This window comes from Conger conger, chromosome 2, assembly GCF_963514075.1.
Source record: "Conger conger chromosome 2, fConCon1.1, whole genome shotgun sequence".
Taxonomy (NCBI): Eukaryota; Metazoa; Chordata; class Actinopteri; order Anguilliformes; family Congridae; genus Conger; species Conger conger.
The window spans coordinates 55846523-55863766 of NC_083761.1; the positions used below are offsets into that span (position 1 = coordinate 55846523).

General features: G+C 42.3%; 1 protein-coding gene across 1 annotated transcript; it reads right to left on the minus strand.

The window, feature by feature from the left end:
* Positions 1-202: 202 nt before the first annotated feature.
* gaa2 (alpha glucosidase 2) lies at positions 203-17199 on the minus strand. Its single transcript, XM_061232979.1, has 20 exons — positions 17052-17199; positions 14933-15599; positions 14609-14754; positions 13773-13938; positions 13305-13401; positions 12787-12906; positions 12580-12698; positions 12191-12322; positions 11653-11763; positions 10528-10641; positions 9981-10065; positions 9446-9563; positions 8485-8618; positions 7976-8127; positions 7217-7365; positions 5094-5235; positions 4487-4585; positions 3606-3770; positions 1880-2026; positions 203-1771 (listed from the first exon to the last, which is right to left on the minus strand). The coding sequence occupies exons 2-20, from the start codon at positions 15581-15583 to the stop codon at positions 1709-1711; spliced, it is 2910 nt and encodes a 969-aa protein (XP_061088963.1). The 5' UTR covers positions 15584-15599; positions 17052-17199; the 3' UTR covers positions 203-1708.
* Positions 17200-17244: the final 45 nt, after the last annotated feature.

Below are 17244 nucleotides of genomic sequence, written 5' to 3' on the forward strand. Positions count from 1 at the left end.
GATTAAACAGGTTGTTGAGCATCATTCACCGACTACATACGAGTATGCTCAGGCAGACCTGGCAAAGCCCCACAATGCCAGACTATGATGGGAGACAATGCCAGACATTTGCAGTTTACTGTAATTTTCATTGCTAACAGAAAGTTAAGTGGCAGTGCATAATGTCCAGTTATTAATCCTATTGAAAAAAGGAAAAAATGTCCACACTTTGATACTGTCTTTAATTGCAGTTTTAGATCAAACAAACCCCAGAAATTTCAAAATACAATTCAAGTAGCTACAGATGCAAGAACCATTAACGCATAGTTAATAGCAGGTTTGTTGCATAAAAACATGTCGGCACGTTTCAGGTGTCATGCTCCTGCAAATAAAAAAGTCAAAACAAACAAAGCCGATACAAGATATGACTGAGGAGGTCTAACGAATGACCGAGAACATGCACCATTTCACACGGTCGCGCCACGACCAGCCATTACCGCAATACAGAAGCACGTTCGGTGTTCGCATGTTATAACAGAGAAAAGTTTTTCAATTGACTCATCCATACGCCCAAATGTGACATTCCCAATGTGTCGCTGGTAACAGCATCACAGGTCGGGAGTGTAAGCGTTAAGTACCTCAGATTTAAAATTTGTACATTTATGACTATTAAGGTGCTCCGATTTCTTAAGTCATAAAAATAGATTTTATTCTATTATTTCACATTTATAGACTGATGAAGGCTCTCCCAATGGAAACCAGTGTGGAAAGAAAAGCAATACATTTATAAATACACAACATATTCATTCTGATCCTGAGATGCTGAAATTAGCCTGAGTACCTGTCTTTATTATGATACATCTTATTATCATCTTTAATCTAAATAATGATATTATGTTCACAGCAAATGTTCACAGTTATGGGCAAGCAGATTCAAAAAGCTCCCCTAAATGTAATTTAATTGGGGGTGGGGGTGCATTTTATAGAATGGCGTTTCAGACGTTGCACAACAAAAAATTGATTCTTTTTGCAGCAAAAAGCTACACTGCTGCAATGTTAATCTAGGACAGGATCACAGTTGGATGGTATTAAGGCACAATGCAAGAAAAACTACTGAAAAAGCTAGAGATGAAAACAATGGAGCTTCTGTATTGTAATTTACAATTCTGCATTTTCCCACATATTTTTTTAAAAGCACAGAAACACTTTCCGTACATATGCTTCCCGGAAGCAAATTAATAATGAACACACATATGAAATCAATTTCAAATTCGCATTTCCCCCAGTGCTCCTTGTTCATGATTTTCATTAGTGCAATTAGCTTGAAAACACTGAGTATATATTCACACAAAAAGTCACTTACTGCACTGTACTATACTGGAATATGATCAAAAATAGAGTTATAATAATCATTTAAATATTACAATTTAAAGTCTATGAATATTTCTGGCAAGCCGCTTTATTCGTTTATACAGCACTACCTGGTGATCTTAAAATAGTGTGAGAATGCCAAGACCATCAACGCTAGATCCACTGAAAATCTATTTTTCAGAAGCTTCTGGAAATTACACCAGAACATTCAATATACCTGTCCCTACTACGAGTTCCCAGGTTATTTACTAGTAAAACAAACACAATTGTTTTTTTTAATCACAGAACAAGAAGCAGTCGAGGTATCCAGTGCCAGCAAAATACAATAACACACATTCTTTGGACGCTTTCTGGAATACTATGTCCAGGTGATGGTAAAGTTTCGGCTGAGACTGAGACCAAGGTCAGTCACAGTTAGGACCTGAAACAGAAACAGAGGCCTCGTTATAGAAATCGGCACACATTGCACAGCAGTGACACATGCTAGCAGTTTGGGCCTGATCTTGTTCAGAGCAGTGATACTCTATACCTGGATGGCTGTGTACGAAAATTGGACGTCTTGTGAGTTCACGGTCACAACGGACGGCTCCTTCTTCACTCCAAAAAAGGACACAGTCTCCACAGTGATATAGCTCGCCTCTACGTTATCATGAAGAACCTCTGAAGTCATTGTATTCTACAAAGAAGAAAACATACATTTGTTTATGGTTATGGTTACTATAGCTGAAGTACACTGCATAAAGATATTAGATTAATGTTCCACAATGACAAATGAAACCATGTAATGTTTGGCATTTCAGTAGTTAAATAGTTTACGGGCAGACTCTGAAAAGTCCCCCTACATATAAAAGCAATTGAATTTCCAAGAACATATCAACACTTGTATTATGAAGTGATGTCAACCCTGGAGTCAAGTGGCATTGGGGTTGCCAGACAAAAGAAAAACAAAACAGCCATTCAATGACACACATGGAAAAGTCACATCCAGCCAAAGTAGGAACAACACAGCTTTATAAGTGAAGGTAGATAAATATATCTGCTCGCATACAGTTTCTATGAAGTACTCAAGCAATGGCGCTGGGACAAGGCTATATGAACTGAAGCAGGTTATTTGCCTTCCAGGCTTACATCAGCAGTCACTGAGTTCATAGCTAAAGACAGTAACAGATCAGGTTGCCCTAGACCATCCTAAGGTCACATAACTTGGAGACTGCCATTTTTTTGCGTAATCCAACCCGGATACCGTTCAGCAAATTAAACAAAGGTTATGTCTTCTACTTGTTCGGATACTTTCAAAGATTCAAAGCTTTAAAATCCTTCTGACAGACACAAGCCCAGACAGGTCAGGTCATAAATCTTCACTTACTAAATTTGGGGATACTGTGGATTGCGAAATATTCCAGACATAATAAGACTGTAATAGATTAAAACCTCATCATTTGTGTCTATGCCAATACAAACTTGTTGCGTAACGTATTTTTCTTATTAAATACAATTTCATGAGGTCAGTGCAATGCTTAGTCAATGCTCCACTAAAAAATCCCTTCTTACGTGGGAAGGATAGCAGACTACATCTTCATCCAAAAAACAACTCACTGGCCATAAAGATGTAATGCCTCTGCAAAGGAAATGGACTAAAGCATGAGAACCATCTTGACTCCGTCTTAGTTCCGATCCCATTGCATGTAAACTTCTGAAGAAACCCTGTCACTTTTTTGCAAAATTACTGTACATTTGTACAAGATTCAAAATGACATACCGTGCAGTCTGTAAGTATTTGGACAGTGGTACAATTTCTGTTATTTTGACACTGTACTCAAAATATGAGTATGAGGTTAAAGTGCAGACTGTCAACTTTAATTTCAGGACTATTACACGATTTTCGTGCATAGTTTTTTCTTATTTCTCACTGACTACAGTGGTCTTCCTTTGTCAACCGGGTCTTAACATAACTTTACATAACTGAGTTCACCAGTTGTTGTTTTTTTCTTCTTAATAATGAACCAAACTGTTCACTTTGGCATGCCCAGGGTTTTTGCAATGTTCCTGATTGATTGATTGATTTTCTGAGCTTTATGACGGCCATCTTAATTTGCATTAATAGAAGTACCTTAAAATGGGGGGACCGTGTACAAAAGGTGCTGTCATTTCTAAGCGGTTTGTTTAATATTGATTAAAATACCCTCAAATTAAAGCTGACAGTCTGCACTTCAACTGCAGTGTCATCGTATGCAGAAGCCCCTCTTCGATCGTACCTTTGCGATGTGGAACACGATGTAGGCGTACTGGTCCGTCTCGTAGGTGTCGATGCTCTCTCCATCATCCCAGAAGAGGTCCCCTTCAGCCGTTCCATCATCCCTCAGAGTGGAAATTAGGTGGAGTGGCTGCCCACTGCTCACCCACAGGGTGGTGTTGGGCCTCTGAAGGTCATAAATTAGGACAGATGCAGCATAAGACCCACATAGCTGTTGGGCCCTTGAGCAAGGGCCTTAACCCCACATTGCTCCAGCGGGGATTGTCCCCTGTGTAGTCTAATCAACTGTAAGTCACTTTGGATAAAAGCAATAGCTAAATAACAAATTATTATAATTATTATTATAATAATTATTATAATGAATCGTTTTCATTTTATCGAACCGACATAAAAATTTCAGCCAACGATTGGCCAGAGGGGAAAATCTCAGCAAAGTCTACATGTACAGTACGAACAAACACAATAATATGCACAGTCTTCAGAGTGCAATTTGGGTCAACATGTCAGTGAGTCATTTTCAATGATAGGAAGGGATTTACAATGGTCGTGTAACAATGTTTAACACGAAAATCTTACCTATTGCACCTTTAAGTATCACCCCCTTTTCTTAACACAAGCTTGAAAATAACATACCCAAAGTAAAATGATTACTACTCTTGAACCTTTTTGACTAAAGGCATAGTCTCTGCTGAAATGTAACCCCTTTGGGGTTTGTTTCTCAAAAATGACAATCACACAAAACATTACTAAAACAAAGTTACAGAAGCTCAAACACAATGGACGTTAGATTTCTTTCTCACTGAAAACATTTTGTTTTTGAGTGGACACAGAGGGAGAGTCATTTGCAAGAGTCCCCTAGTTATGGGTGATGCTGAAGCCTACCTGTGTGGGAGTGACTGCCCCCTCACGGAGGTGCACATTAATCTTGTTCAGTGGGGCCTGCAGTTTCAACTCTTCTCCACTGCTCCTAATGGAGTCGCCCTGCAATATCACCACACACAACTTCAGTTCCCACCCGCCAAAAAAAAAAAAATTTGCACTTATGATGACTATATGTTTAGAACAGCATTCCATGTGTATTTTCCTAGTTCTGGATGTGATGCTTTGACTTGTGGTAGAACCTATGCACTTGTAAATCGCTTTGGATTAAAAGCGTCTACCAAATGACAAAAATGTAAATGTAAATGTAAATGCTTCCTTTTTCACTCTGTACTCAAGTCTTCCATTTTCCTAACAAGCATTTTCCATGCTTTTCCCTTCCACATTATACACTTCTCACGGTGCAAAGTTACTTTCCTCCTAATTAAATCCAGTTTGTTAGCAGGAAAGTTATTTTCATTTTAAATCACAAAAAAGGTCACAAAAAAACCATTTCCTGCACTTCTGAGATGCAGTTTCTTGATTTAAACATTAGGTGACACCAGTTTACCCAACAAGAATATACACCCATATTTGCTTTACAAAGAAAGTATGCAAGGATGATACTTACTGTATAAATGTCATACCACAGTCCTTTAGGGAAATATCCGATTACAAAAGTAACACCAGGATCTAAGACAGGAGTCACCAGCAAGCTCTTCCCCCATAGGAACTGCTTGTCTATGCTGTAAGTATTAGGATCTTCCGGAAACCTGTTTCACAAGAAACAACTGTTATGGTAAAATAGAAACAACACCAAAAAACCTCCCAGAGCTTACCCCACCATACACAATTTAATCACCTTGAAAGCAGATTACTCAAAGTGGGCAGAAATGCAAGGGATTGCGTAGCCAATCAGATGTAGGGGGTGGTTAGGTGGGCAGATGTAGACTGCCAGTGTTTGTCCCATTTTGGTCAGAGCAACATCCCTGCTTTTTGAAAAAGTGCCATAGGATTTTTAATCTTTAAGCCATGGACATCTCACCCAAAGGATAGCACCTTCACCTTGCGGGGGGTATTGGATTTCTGGCTGGTAAAGCATAGAGTGCCCCCTACTGGTTCAACCACAACTCCTCAGGCAAAAACCGAGTATCGTAGGAGGTCTCCCTTCCAAGGACAAACAAAGCCTACACAAGCTCCGCTAGAGCAGTTAGCCATGAGAAGGGTACAGAGTGGTATGGCCGCTGGCATACATGACAAACTGCTGCACACATTACTGTAAACAGAATTTGGATGTTGGATAACAGTGCCTTTTATAATTAGATTTTACTTTTACATTTTGTAAAGTGGCTAGCAGACACATTAACACATTGTTATAACAAGCTGGTATTCCATCACTAATCACTGGTGTGGAATACCAGCAGAGGGCAGTATAAGAACTTTGCTTTTACTATAAAAAACTCATTCACACAGTCAACATAATAACAAATATGCAATAATATAGCATCAGTTTCCCTCAGGTCTGTAGATAACTAAAATAAATTACATTCAATGCTCAACTTCTCTGACTTTAATATGTATGCCTTTTTACTGTAGTCCAATGTATTTATTTTCTATTTATATTTTTTCCCAACCCCCAAACTCAGCTGAACTTGTTGATCTCCCAACAGCCGTTCCTGCTGAGGTCAGAAGGTAAGGGCAGGCACGCGACACCTACGATTCACGCGATGCCTATTCTCACTATTTTTCCACACTGCAGACGGACCACCAGTCACACACTGCCCCCGTCACTGGAAGACAACAAGGTCAGCTCGTGTGTCTATTCTTAGTTTGTGTATCTGCAGTTGCCTGTTCTGACCAGGAGTGGCCGCTATAGAGCGATTAGACCAACGGAGACCTTACTTCCCTATACTATCGTTGCCCAGCCAGACTGAGCCAATTGTCGCCTCCCTAATGCGGACCTCCAGCCATAGCTGGCAACAACAGGAGAGACACTCAGTCACAGGGCTCACACTCCAGCTGAGGACAAACCTCTTTATAGCCCAAGCCTCCTGGAGGCCTACGGCAGTCCAATTTGACCCCATCGTGTGTCCATTCAAAAAGCGGCCCCGTACAATAAAAGTAACACACAGAACCACCCCATCATTCAAACTGTCAGTTACACAAGCTGGCTTCTCACTGTGGACTGTAGTCTCTGAGGTAGACGGTAATGATGACAAGGAAAATCCACACTACTTGACTGATGCCGTACAGATGTTCACAGTGTGACCGTAAACAGTAATACATTTTTTATGTTCATTAGCATTCTACGCCAAAAATATGGCTTCAGCATACAGTTCCGGAAATGCCTGATCGAATCCACAGCACACCTGCCAGTCAAGCACTTATCGCTAATGTCAAAGTCGTTATAATCAACTCCCAGCCTAGCTTTACAGCACCAATAAAATATAAGATTAGGGTTATTCCCACCACCATAGTAGGTGAGCAATTGTAAACACTAAAACTCCAGGGCAACTTACATCAGCATTAACAGTACAAATGCTAACAATTAGAGACAAAATGTCCTTACAGCAAATGGTAGTAACGTAATTGGAACAAAAAAATTTTTTTTGTAAACCATGGGCAAGGGTCCTGCCACACTGTACACACGTGCCAGAAAACAAATGTAAATTTACACGGGAAACAACCTTTGTTACGTCAGGTGGCACCCTACTGGCTGGGCTGTGAGGTAGAGGAGAAGACGGAGACTCTTACTCGAAGAACAGGGGCCGGGCCACCGTGTGGCCCTCCATGTGGGCGTGGTGAAAGAGGGTGTAGAGCAGAGGGAACAGCGAGTAGCGCAGCAGCAGAACCTCCTTCATGGCTGTGCGGGCCAGGGGGCTGAAGACGGTGGGGTCCTGGGCCTGTGTGGGGGAAACATAACACAGTCTCTGTTGTCGTCACTTCATCACCATGCCCAGTGACGTCATCATTACTCGCCCAGCGGGTGGGCACCAATCGGCTTCTTTTTTGAAGCTCATTTCCTGGGCATGCTGCATTACATTGCAGTTACAGAGACAATTTTCCCCTGGAGAAACGTGGGGTTAAGGGCCTAACCGCTGTGTGGTTCCCGTAGCTACACCAGGGATCAAACCACTAACCTTGGGGGTCCAAGTCATGTAATTTATGGTCAATGGTACAACTGCGGTCAAAATTTCAATATTTCTTTTCCCCACAAGAAAATTGTCACAATCAGTGTTTTTTTCTTCGTCTCATGTCTCCCAATATGCCGATTTTCTTTAAGTTTCTGTGTTATTAGGACAATACAGCAATACTTTCTGGATGAATCAGGGACAGATTACGTAACTCTCTCTCACACTTAGTGGAGGAGCCGCATTTGGAGCTGACTCTGGCTCCAAATGATACAAAATGGAGGCGCCGGTAAAATTGAGTTTTTGCATTAAAATGCTTTTCACAAGCCCATGGATAGTCAGTGCCCTCTGCCCATATTTCTCTACAGTCTACGGTGGGCACCTTCTCGTCGATGGAGTTGTGGTTGCGTGTGAAGGGGTAGAAGGCGCCCAGCTGAGTCCAGCGCACACACAGCTCCTCGGTGGTACTGCCCCCGAAGCCGCAGATGTCCGCACCCACCAACGGGATGCCCAGGATGTTAAAGGTCAACATGCCTAGACAGGGAGAGACACAGAAACACACTCAGACACACGAGGAGAGTAAATGGTAAATGCCTGCATTTACATAAGGCCCTTTATCCAAAACACTGTACAATTGATGCTTCTCATTCACCCATTCATACACACTCACACACCAACGGCGATTCGCTGCCATGCAAGGCACCAACCAGCTTGTCAGGAGCTTTTGGGGTTTAAGTGTCTTGGCTCAGGGACACTTCCACACACCCAGGCGGGAATCGAACCGGCAACCTTCTGACTGACAGACGACTGCTCGTACCGCCTGAGCCAACGTCACCCCTGGATATCTGTCCACTAGTCGTGTTTTTATTTTAGTACTCAGCCGAGTCTCACCAGGGATGGAGGTGTACAGGTCTTTCCACTGGCTCTGGTTGTCTCCCAGCCAGTGTCCGGAATACCGGCCCTGACTGGGAAAGCTGGAGCGGGAAATGACGAAGGGCCGCTTCCCCAGAATCCTCTTCAAAGCGCTGAAAGGAAAGGACATGAAAGTGACACCGCACTCCACGAAACGCAAAGTCCACAGAGAGTGTGCCCTGGCGTTCCCCTCCCTCCTCATTCATTTTATCAAACACCGTCAGCCATTTTATAGCATGCCTTCAATGAACAAGAAAACAAAACACAGATAAGCGTGTGATATGAAGCGGCCCTGTATTACCTGAATGAACAACAAAAGTCAAGGCCAAATAAATCTTTCGACGTTTTAATATGCGGATGAATAACACCAGTGGAAGTGAAAGACAGTTCAACTCCAGTGGATACAGCAAAAACAAAAATGTGTGTTGTCAGCACACAAAGGAAAATTCTCGTGAGTCACAGAATGTGACAGAGCCATATTTAATCATGAAAAAGGTCAAACCATCAAGGTTTGGATGAAGCTGGACTTTCACTTGACAATGAATATCTATCAAGCGAGTAATTTTAAATAAATGTTTCTAAAGCAATCTGTATCTTTACTCAAAACCAGCCCAGTCCATAATGGCACAAAAGCCCCATTCATTGCAGAGCTCTCGTGATAGCCAGTATTATGACAGTTCAGCATATTCCACAGTAAGCAGATACCGGACTTTAAAAATAGTCTGAGTCCAAGTTTAATTTATGTGTTTTTATATCCAGCAGCTGCACCAGTACAGAGCCTTTGTCCAAAGTCTAGGAGAAATATATTACTTCTGATGAGATGTATTGGGTAGTTTTGAGCACTGCAAGTACTGAGTGTTAACTACACCTGAGCTTGCAGTAAAAAGAGCTTTTGTGTTTAATGGTGGTTCAAAAATATTATTTCATTTCAGATACTGACCAGGAAGATGCCTTTGCCTCCATCAGACCGTACATATTGTGCAGGTTATAGTGGACAGATGATTTATGAAGTGCTGAAGCGCAAAGCGTCTTTGACCTGAGCGTGCCACCAAGAATCCCTACGAGCCAATGGAAGCATAAGCAGTTTAGGACACTGGAGGCATTCACATTTGAATGTAAAAATATTGTGAAAACTACTTTCGACAGGAACCACGTTTCCACAGGGCTTAATCCGTTCACGCCAAGCCAAAAAAAAAAAAATATTGCTATACCCACCAATAATTCCAAACAATACATTCAAATAAACTGGTCTACTACCAGCACTTAGTGTTATAGCGAATAATATCTCGCGGTGAACATTTGAGAAAAGGAAAATCTTTTTCCTGCCATCCAGTAGCACAAATAAGTAAAATGTTAACCAAAATATTAAAGCTTCCACAAAACATTGCTGAGACAATTTATGCTATGGAATGCAATGAAAGAAATGATAAAATGCTTTGGGGACCTGTTGCTGTATGTCATGTCAAGGCTCTCACCAGGAGTGTAAGGAGGATTTTCCAGCTCATTTGATGGGCAGCCTTTCAGTGACCCATCCACAAAGTTTGATGGCTCATTCATGTCCTGAAAGTGAGGATACATTTTTTATTAGGACTTATTTTTTTGATGCTGTAGCCTACCCACTTAGAGGGATGATGCTTTGTGCTCAGAGATGCTGTTCTGCACACCACTGTTTTAAAGCGTGGTTATTATTACTGTCACCTTACGGTCAGCTTTGACCAGTCTGGCCGTTCTCCCCTGACCTCTCTTATTAACAAGGTGATTTGCCTGCGGAACTCCTGCTCACTGGATGTCTGAACCTCGTGACATTACATTACATTACATTACATGACCCTGCATGATTTTATGCATTTGCTGCCATATGATTGGCTGATTAAATATTTGCATTAACAAGCTGCGGTACAGGTCTACCTAATAAAGTTCTCACTGAGTGCAAATTGTATATATTATAACATATAAAAGTATAACAATAATATTCATGCTTAACACATAAATACTACATACATCCTGTCAGCAAGGACTTACAATCCACAGTCCATCAAAGGAGACTTTGCTGTGGTACTTCTGGAGGTTCTCATACCACCATTCGTGTGTTTCATGGTCTGAGAAGTCAGGGAAGGCTGTGACACCTGGCCAAACCTGAGAGTGGAGCACAAATAAAGAAAATGAAATGGGTAGCACAAGAATTACATCCAAAAAGGCAATCGTCAGCTTGTCTGACTAATATCCGCAAAGGTTTGGTTATTTCTAATTGTATTTTATAATGATGAATTAAGAAAAGTCTGTGCCTTTGTCTTAATTGACTTTTCTTAAACACACAGGAAACTAGAGAGATATGGAAGCACACTGGCAAAAAACTGGAAAAAGAAAACTCTCAAAACTGTAGTTTATTCAAGGCAATGTGTATTTCATAATGATGAAATAAAACTAAATACATTGCCAATAAACATATTTAATTATTTATTTTTAAAATATAGTGATTTGTCATATCCAAGCAACACAGCAGTACAGCTCCACAGTTACGGGAAGTGAAATCTCTGCTTAAAGTTCATCTTAAAGTCATGAGTACAGTCATCATGAGTCACTTCATTCCTGTTTTACTTTAAGTAGTTCAACATTGCCTGTCAAACACATTATTAACCAAATGTACGGTAGGGAAAAGTAGAAATGGTGAATAGCTGAAATTTACTCAAAATAACGAGGTGAATATATAGCCAATATTCATCATTCATTCATTCATTCATTCATTCATTATCCTAACCCGCTTATCCTGAACAGGGTCGCAGGGGGGCTGGAGCCTATCCCAGCATACACTGGGCGAAAGGCAGGGATACACACTTGACAGGTCGCCAGTCCATCGCAGGGCACACACACCATTCACTCACACACCTACGGGCAATTTAGACTCTCCAATCAGCCTAACCTGCATGTCTTTGGACTGTGGGAGGAAACCGGAGTACCCGGAGGAAACCCACGCAGACACGGGGAGAACATGCAAACTCCACACAGAGAGGCCCCGGCCGATGGGGATTTTAACCCAGGACCTCCTTGCTGTGAGGCCGCAGTGCTACCCACTGCACCATCCGTGCCGCCTATATAGCCGATATGCGCAAACTAAATCTAGGTTGAATATTAATTGTTGGACCACACCTTTCCGATCAGGGTTTCTCCAGTGGAATCATTGATAAAGATGCCACGTTTTATTCCTTCATCAAATGGCCAATAGGTGCCAGGTTCCTGGGCACTGCTGATCCCTGGGTCCTGCAATTAAACACAGTACATGTGCCCTCTGCATTAGGTAACGCAGTCATGTGCTGCAGTGCATGCAGTTCACAGATACGTGTGGTCAAAACAGATTGACAGTGAACGCAAGTACTGCTATAGTATTTTCACCCAGCGATTCAACTGTCTTTTATTTATGCAGGCATTTTCCTTGCAGGGATTGAAGGAAACTTTTCCTCGAAGGGCCCTGGAGTTTGTTGGGGAAAACAGATAACCATGTCATATGATGAGAAGCCACAAAAAGAAGAACGGCAAGATGCAAGATTTTGTAAAAGAAGTTTGGAAACACAAAGACAAATGCTCTGGAAATAGCAGAAATGAAAGAAGAGAGCAGAGAGCAAAGTCTAGAACATTGGCCGGCCTGAAATGGATATGCGTTATCTGCCAAATAAACAAAAATGAATACCAGGATCATGACGTAGCGCTGTCCGTGACTGTGCAAGTCCTTCATCATGTCTGGGAGGGTGGCAAACTGCTGAGGGTCAAAGGTGAAATCCAGAGAGCGGTCCATGTAGTCAATGTCATTCCACTGCACATCCTAAAAGGGAACACAAGCTTCATGAGCACCTGACTCAAGTCCCAATAGGGAATCTACTGTAGCACACACTTAAAAAAAGTGTGTGCTATGGTAGATTTAGTGTGGGTGCCAAATGCCATTAATAGCCATAACTGGGCAGATATATTTGTTATTCTAAGGTCCATTAAATGAAGGACCAGCAAAAATAGACTCGGCCTGATATTCCTGTGCTGGTTTCTGATGATACCACCAAAAGTGACTGAATAAAAGTTCAGTACATGAGGAATCCCATAGTTTCTCATCTGCTTCACCACATCCCAGGTGGCATTGCTGGTCTTGTATCCCCAGCGACACAAATGGTAGCCAAGAGCCCAATAGATCGGCATAGCAGGAAGGCCTATGAAGAGAACAGGATAGTACGGTTTGGGGGTTGAGGTTTGGCTGTTACATAGGCTGTCTGGCTCTTAAATACCGTTCCATCTTACCTACAACCTCGAGGTACTGCTGCACGACAGAGCTGGGCTCTGGACCCATGAAGATGTAAATGTCCAGGATACCACCGATGGTGCGCCAGGTGAGGGCTGGCGCTGGCTGCAGCACAACATCTGGAAGACACGTTGAACAATGGTTTATTGACTTGGCCAACAAGGCCATTCTGCACCGCGCCACCCTGGAACAAGGCAAACAATTTATATCATTTCATGCTTCGGTGCAATCTTAAACTCTGTGGGTTGTCCACAAATTTCATTGAGAAGAAAAGGCTTGCCAATAAACATACTTTAAATAATGTGATTTAAGAAAAAAAAAAAAAAACAGTCCTAAATCCAGGTGCAATGAAATATGCAGTTTGGCAAGAGCCACCGAGGGGCTATCGAATAAAACGGATTACTCAACTCATAAACTTTCCTGCTTCCAACTGTAACCTGACTAAATGGATTCCTGCGCACGAGTGGCCAATTGGACCCATATGTCCCCTCAGAGGAATGCACGTATGATTGCTCACCCATGGCGTTGCTGTTCAACAGAAAAACACCGTGGGCTGACCCGCCAGGCTCCACGCCCAAGTAGAATGGATGAACTCCATACAAGTTAGTCAGTTCCTTAAGGAGGAAATAAGCAAGGAGACAAAAATGTACCCTTTACGAACTGTTGCCAAAGTCAGCACAGGATGATGGAAACAGACATACCAAATTAAATACTCCCTATTTAATCTGCAATCCCTTAACAAAACATAAATTACATGGCTTGCATACGTGCATCATTAAGAGGTGTAAGCAGCTGTACGGTACAGTACACCATTTCCTTTTTTGATTCGATCTCCATCTGTGTTTCACATAAACCATTCTAAAAGGAATGATTGCGCAAACAAGGAAATCCTGACCAGAAAGTTTAAAAAAGCACATGACACAATACTTTCATGTTCCTTAAAGTCCTTCCTGTGATAGAACCGTAGGGGAAGAAGAGCGTTCACCGTTGGAGGAACATCGCGCGCCCACATGGTCAGGGTGTTCCACTCCATGCTGTGGAGGAAGGACGATCGATGTTCCCCCAGCCCGTAGACATAGTGCGTGGGCAGGGAGGTGGACACCTGCAGGAACTGGTCCGCGAAGAACAAGGGAGCCACTGTCGTGTTCAATCTGTGTGACAATGAGCAGACGCCTACCTCAGTCCTTTCTACCATAAAAACAAATTCCACATTCAATGCTGAATTAATGCTTTTATGAATTAATGATGGTACTTATATAGCCCAAATAAAAATGTGACCTATTCTATCAGAATTAGTCGTAAATCACAAAAGCCAACTTCACATAAATCGATGTTTATGTAAAAATGGATATTTCTGGCTGTTTTAGGCTTTCATCTTCATTTTGTAGAACAATAACTTGGCTTTCATAATCCTGTGTTAATGCCAAATTCAGAGTAAAAACATAGTTTTTAAGCTCTTAGACGGAAGTAACACCGGAGTTGTGGATTGTTTGGAGGCCTCCCAGCCTCACATAACTCAGATGAAACTTTGTAGCCATTTTTCTCAAAAACATGGTTTGGTGGCACTGAAAATGTAAGGGGACACAACTCCCTTGATATCTGGAGTACAGGGATAACGTTGGTAGAGTTAGGGAGGTTAACATTTTCCACATTGGTTTCTAAACCTCAAAACATGTTTTGGCGTCAAAATGACTGATTTTGATGGAGCAGGTCACATATTTGATGACGAAAAAAAACATGCCATATAACTTAATATAAAAAATGATGAGATACTGAATATTTGGCTCTATTCTGAGAAAAAAGTGAGAAGATAATCCATACACCACTGTCCCAGTTGAAGTCCTTTTCACAACCAATCCAAAGGGGTTCTTGGAGAACTCCACTGTGTAGAGAGGGCTAGATGCTTTCGTTGTAGCATTAGGCACAGATATGGGGACTTCAAAACGGGCGGTAGAGGGATCTGTAATCTTGGACAGAGAGGAAGAGCAAGTGAAATGAAGAAATGAGCATCATATGACTATGAGGAGGACAAGCGGACTGGTGCACCACAACTCATTTCATTACTTGTACTGCTTATAAAAACATTTTTTAGCTTATAATACGGAAGGTGAATACAGAGCTGTCCATGGATTGGCAGGTCCTTACTTTCACACGAAGCCTCGAGTCAGTTTCAAAATAAGCGTCCAGCTGGAGCGTCTCAATGTCTTTGGGGTAGTACGTCTTCTCCTTTTTGGTCAGCCGCCCGGTGTAGCCGAGGTCGGTGTCGTTCAGAGCGTCGAGCGCGTACGTGGGGAAGTCGGGGGGGTAGAAACACCAGGGCACCCCGTTCTTGGCCGGAGGCGTCCCCGTTGACACGGGGATGAAGCAGCAGTTCCTGGCCTCGCAGAGTTCCCGTGTCACCACCACCCCTCTCTCCGGGTAGCAGTCGAAGCGCCAGGCCTCGGGCACGGTGCTGCAGGATTTGGGCGGAGGGGCCGTGTGGGCCTGCCCCTGCGGCGGGGGCGAGCTGGAGGCTGAAGCTGAGGCAGAGGCCGAGCCGGGGGGCGGGGGTCCGTGCGGAAACTTGCCGCTCGGACTCTGCAGCCAGAAGATGGTCCCGATTAGCCACACGCCACAGACCACCAGCAGAAAGGTGCCCAGGGCGATGAAGCCTGTGGTGGTGGAGCAAACAGCCTTTTTCTCCAGCAGGAGACTCTCGGGGGGTTTGTCATCCGCCGACTCTTCCAGCGGCTCCTCCGCCGATGCAGGGCCCGAAAAGTATACATCCTCCGGGGTCAGGAGCTTATAGGAGACCATCTTGCACAGTGCGATCCTGGCAACATATTTGATTACCACCTTTGATTAACACATTTCAGAACGGTCTGAATAGTCTGGCAAAACAACACCTTGGTGTTAATGTATCTTTGAAACAAGACCCTGCCCTCCAGAAGAAGAAGGTCATATTATAGGTCTTACACGGCATTTTAATATTTTGAAAGCGATTCTGTTTTGCAAAGCAGTGCATTTTGATGAAGCTAAATCTAAAACAAATTTATCCAAAAGCAGACAGAGATATAAAAGACAATGTAAACACATGTCTCAGCATGTACAAAAGAGGACAGTGAACAAAGAACTCAAGATAATAATGTCATATTATAGCATAGCAAGTACAAGTATGAATGGTGCGCACAACTATATGGGGAAAAAGCTTGTTCCTGTGTTTACATATCTTTTATTTTATTTTATTTTATTCAGAGTACGGTCTATTAGCTTTGAGCTTTAGGGCTGCTTCATCAAATGGTGTTGTATCCACCTATTTTCTAGCACTTGCTAAAACTTTGGCTTATGCCCTTTTTAGTGGTTTTAGTGGTTAGATTAACGTTACAGTACCTAACAAAGCCAGCAAGGACCTCCTACCTCTCTTTCACTGTCCATGCCTGTAGATACCACACAGAGATTATTTTCAAAATATGGGTAGCCTACTCGCATATGAAGTAAATATTACCCTCAGATACAGATTTTATGTGCAGACTGCAAAACACTCAACTGCAGGTTCTGTGTTACCATCTACTCCTTCTCTCACCAATAAACCATCAATTCGGAATAAGTAGCCATAGTGGACTTGGAATTCACACTGCAGAAATGAGCCATTTTGAAATTAGTTTCCATAGTGAGAGTCACAGATTAAAATGATTGAATGCAGCCCAGCATCTGTCACCTCTGTAAACGTAAGACTGTGTGGTACACTATTACGTTTTCACTGCAAATAGCTCATTATACTACAAAACAAAAAGAATAACGACAATGGACAACATAGCCTAACTGACAGAAAGCTAAATGCACTACAAAACAAGCAACAACAATGAAGGCATGCACCACAATTCTGTGCAACTACTCATTCAAATCATTTTCCATGGGACTGCATTCAGCTATTAATTAAAGGTATGGCGTTGGCTATCATCCAAGCGTGATTAAGCCACAGTCAAGTGACCAGTTAAAGGTTTGATGTAATCATAATCAGAATTAGCTTTAGAGTATTATCAGCAAGACATATTCAGAGATTCGTATTCTAACCCTTTCCACGTAGATGTACTGGTGCAATCTTCTGTTCTCAGTGCTGCGTGCTACATTTTTACTTCTGCATTGCACATAGGCAATTCAACTCCAACAAAACGAGAACAACGATTTTGGACAAACTAACTAGAGAGACAGCTAAAGACACTACAGAACAGGCAACAATACACGTATGCGCCGCAATTATGTGCAACTACTCATTCGGACTTACCAGGGGACTATAAGCAGCTATTAACTGATTTTTTTCATATGCCGTTAGTCATTCTATAACATAGCATGACATGTCACAAGCGTAGTTCTTTCCACAACGGAGCAGACTTATTCAATGAAACCTTTGCGGCGGTGACGGGCTCGATGGATTGCCAAACAAAACAAAGTGCAACTGGAATTTGTTTTCAACGCAT